General features: G+C 34.8%; 1 protein-coding gene across 1 annotated transcript in view; it reads right to left on the bottom strand.

Moving 5' to 3' along the window:
* Positions 1-4106, bottom strand: part of LOC107090296 (glucokinase-like) — a 12425-nt gene extending 8319 nt beyond the window's left edge. Inside the window, exons 1-2 of the mRNA XM_015383603.1 lie at positions 4092-4106; positions 256-418 (exon numbers count right to left, since the gene is read on the bottom strand). Coding sequence (XP_015239089.1) covers positions 256-418; positions 4092-4106 — 178 coding nt within the window. The remainder of the gene's footprint in view (positions 1-255; positions 419-4091) is intronic.
* Positions 4107-4255: the final 149 nt, after the last annotated feature.

The following is a 4255-nucleotide window of genomic DNA, read 5'->3' as shown; positions in this document are numbered from 1 at the left end:
AAGTTCTTTCTTTCCACCCACATGACCAAACTCCCCATTTCTGTCATCTTGTAAAACTACTATACTTTCTTTCCATATTGATGTCTCCTCCTTTTCCAAAGTTTTAATTTTAAAATCCTACAATGACTCTAATGAGCTGAGAAATCTGTAACACTTAGTGAAGAACAACCTGGAACATTTAATAAATGTGTGGAGAGGCTTTCTTTCCTTTAATGGAAAAGGTGAAATAATTAAGACTCGGCTGAGAAGTCATACCTTTCCCATCTGGCGTTTCCCTTACAAAGGTGGGAAGCATCTTGACAGGCGCCCTGTTATGTGTGTGTTTCCCCAGACCTCGGATCATATCCTTTTTGAGTTGAGCCGAAATTTCCCGCAGTTTCTCCAGAGACAGACGGAAAGGTTCCAGGTACTTTAACACCTGCACAGATAAACAAACATACAATCAGCCTATTAAAACGCCTCGTATTATGCAACATTAGCAAAAATCTCGTTACCAAACTGCTGAGTAAATTACAAATATCACAATAATACAATAATAGTGTTAAGAAAGAAATTAGGCAAATCCACCAGTTACCCAGTAGATGGCGAGAATGCTCTTCCTCGGAAACAACCTAATTTGGCATGAGGCAATTGCTGAATGACATCATTGCTCCTGCCTTACATTCCTGGCCTGTTGTGCATGTTCCAGAACTGAAAAATGAAAACTTCTGTCTAGAAGATTTCTCATTATAGTGTGTGCTAGGCAACCATTAAGCTTTGGAAGTACCATTTAATATCAGTAAAAACATATTTCTGTTTGTAGTAGTTAGTAGGAGTGTATAATTTTATATAAAACAACTTTAAATGCATCCATCAAATTTAGTGTTGGGTCAGTTGACATAGTTTTGTTCCAGTACGAATGATTTATTGTATTAGCTTTAAAATGCATCTGAAAAGTTCCTATCAGATCAGGAAGAAACATTAAGAACAGATTAAAGAAGCTTAAGGCAGTGAAAAACAAAGAGGACTGGCCCTTTAGCAGTTGAGCTAGGAACCGGAAGAAACCATCAGAATCAAACGTCAATTTCTCTTTCTACCAAAGAATCATTAATGTTAACATCATAAAGAATAATTATCCTGATAATTAAAAAATGTTTATCATAATGACATTAAATTAAATTTAATGACAGAAATGTAATTTAAGCTGGCTACATCATGCAACAAGCTAGTTGTTGCTTGATAAAAAAGAAGACATCCGGAAGGAAGATTAGTTGTTGATTGTTTTCAGCAAATAGGGCTGCAGATCCAGTCATTATTTGGATAAATTTTCCTTCATTATCTTATTTCACTGTCAAATATTCACAATTTCATTGCCAGATTTGATATTTGTGTCTTATTTATACAAGCAGCTATTTTGTTTTGTTCATTTATTTAATTTTACACACTTTGGCATTCCTTCCCAAAGAAGACCTAGTCTAAATCAAATCTTGTTTATGTTTTGGCTCATTTGTAATGTAGATACAAGGGAATGAGGAGTTACAGCTGTTGTTCTGTTACCTTCATCAGTACAGGGTCGATACTGTAAGTATGTTTGGTTTCCAAATATTTCATATTACTCAACTTTGGCAGTTCAGGACTGCAGATGGTACAGTCATAAGATCTCCTTTTTCCTCAGCCATGATTTTAGGAATTTGAACAGCATTGCTTAGGGAAGAAAATGTTTAAAGATATGTAAAAGCAGTATATATACTCACTGCTGTCTTTATTATGTACTTCAGTTCATGCATTTCTTAATATAACCTAATAGCGAAATGCAAACATTTAAACTGGGTATAAAAAGGGATAACAAAGAGGTTTAGGTGACTTTGAATGTGGGGCAACTCTTGTTAAGAGACCTAAAGCTTCTGATCCACTGAAATGTTGATGTAGAGTAAAAACCACACTAGGTCTGAAATGATGCATTCCAAAAATAAAGAAATAACCAAGGAGCAGTAACTGGCATTCAAGAGCAGAGGAGAATGCTAAGACTAGTTCAAAATGATAAAAAAAAAAAGTAATACAGCCAATCCTAATAATCACAGCTGCTGAATATTGTCTCAGAACCTAAAACAAGTCAAAGCTTGAAGCATGTAAGCTTAAACAGCAAAAGACCACACCTGACACCTCTACTCTCAGCTAGGAAAAGGGAAATAAGTTCATACAGGCATAGCAAAATGAGACAGTATCATACAGAAAAAACAGTTAACAGTTTTTTTTCACTTAAACATGTACAGCAGAACCTATTTTATCTTTAATCAAAGAGTTAGGTTATTGATGGGGGTCTGGTGGTATAAGGAGAAGCTTCCCTGTTAAATATGAGGCCTATTAATGCCAATTAAGCATTGTTTAAAATTAAGGTTGGGTGATTATGTTGACCCATTTACCACCATCTTAAGATGGATATTTCTAGCAAGATAATGTACCATGTCACAAAGTATAAATAATCCCTATCTGGTTTATAGAACTCAATGACAGCATTCTACTCCAATCGCCTCAACAGTCCCAAGATCTTATTTCAATCGTTGAGATGTGGTGTGAAAGAGGAAATGGGTGTTTTGGATTTTTGGAGAAAAACCTCATGAGGCTGTCACATTAATATCAATCAAGATCTATGAGCAATGTTTTAACATCTTGATAAATGGACGCCATCGAGGACTAAAGCAGTGCTGAAGGCAATCAGAGAAATATTTTTAGCTTTTATTTGCAGGGAAGCAGGTTCTAGTTGAGCTGAGGGTCAAATATATCTATATTCTTACATCACTGTTACTTTTATATGCATATTTTAGTATTATTTTGGAGAAAATTTTAGATCATGTTTTATTTCCACTTGTAATAATATGTTTTTCAGCAGCCCGAGCTCAGTTGAAGTTTAATTGTCTGAACTTTTAGCGAAATACTTTAGAGATGGCATGTGCAGGAAGAGGGCCTGGCAGGCTAAGTAAATTTAATGATCCTCTGGAGAAGGCAGCAACAATTCACACGTCTCTTCCTGTTTTTAACATATCCGTTCATACTGGAAAGTCACATCATTTAGTTATATTAAACCTGCCTATAAAAATGTAAAAGTATAGCAGAGGAGATGGGACTGAGATGAACAGAGGGAAATTTGTTGAGGCTTGAATTTTAAAGGAAGATCACCTTCTACTCCTGTTGATGTGGGATTAGGCAGCTACTAGTCCCACATCAACATGACAGGAAAAAGCCTGACTGCTTCTTTGTTTCTACTTCACTACCAAAACTTAAATGGTAATACCCTTTGACATATAGTACTGAGCAAAAATCCCAATGTCATATTTTTTTTTTTTTGTCTTTGTAATTTTTTATTTTGTACCTTTGTGACAAACTAGACAAATTGAGGAACAAAATATCAAGTTTAAAAGAGTTCTGTGCAGATGGAAATAATCTAAAGAAATCTTTCTATTCATTTCTATTTTATTGAAATTTTGTATTCATCTTTATGCTTAATGTTATCGTGTAATGAGAATGTAATATGAAGCTTTGACCTGACTGCTGGGACATTTAAATGCATAATTGTATACTGACTTTTTAGTTTTTCTCACCTCAGTTCATTAAACATCCACATCTGGTTTTGACAGAAACTTGTGGAAATTTGAGGGAAAAGAAAATTGAAACTATGGTGGAGAATGGAGCACAAAAAAACTTTATTATTGTAATAACTCAAATTTAGACTTTTTTTGTCCAATCAGCAAAAATAAACTTTAATCAACAATATTCCTTTAAAGCTGGTTTCCCTGATAACTAAAAGATTCCTCTGCTTTTACATAAAAATATAAAGTACAACTGGGAATTTTGCAAATCTGCACACCCACCTTAAACCTCTTGACAAAACATTGCATGTCTGCAGAGAAATATGACACTTTAGTACATAGATCTCTGGCAGACATGTTTATTTGGATTGTATGGCACCTTAATTACTTTGTTAAGCTAAGTATTATTATCTATTTCATCTACTTCTAATTTAGTCTCAGTAGTGGCAGTGGATTGGCCCTCTGGTAAAGGCTACATATGTGGCAAATGGGTCTTATAGCAGTCCTGTTGACAGATCCTTCTACCTGAGCACTGGACATCTTCTCTAGATGCCTCTTGGTTGCTTTCCTGGTAAAAGTCAAACAAAAGTATACAACCAATTTTCATGTAAACCAGGATGTAAAGTTAGTATAACACTGGTGTTATGGTTCTCCTCTTTTAGGACTCTAGGCTTTTAGTTTTCAGTTAT

Source organism: Cyprinodon variegatus, unplaced genomic scaffold, assembly GCF_000732505.1.
Source record: "Cyprinodon variegatus isolate N-32 unplaced genomic scaffold, C_variegatus-1.0 Scaffold288, whole genome shotgun sequence".
In the NCBI taxonomy this organism is placed as follows: Eukaryota; Metazoa; Chordata; class Actinopteri; order Cyprinodontiformes; family Cyprinodontidae; genus Cyprinodon; species Cyprinodon variegatus.
Note: the sequence above shows the minus strand (reverse complement) of the source record. Positions and strands in the feature narration are given on the sequence as shown.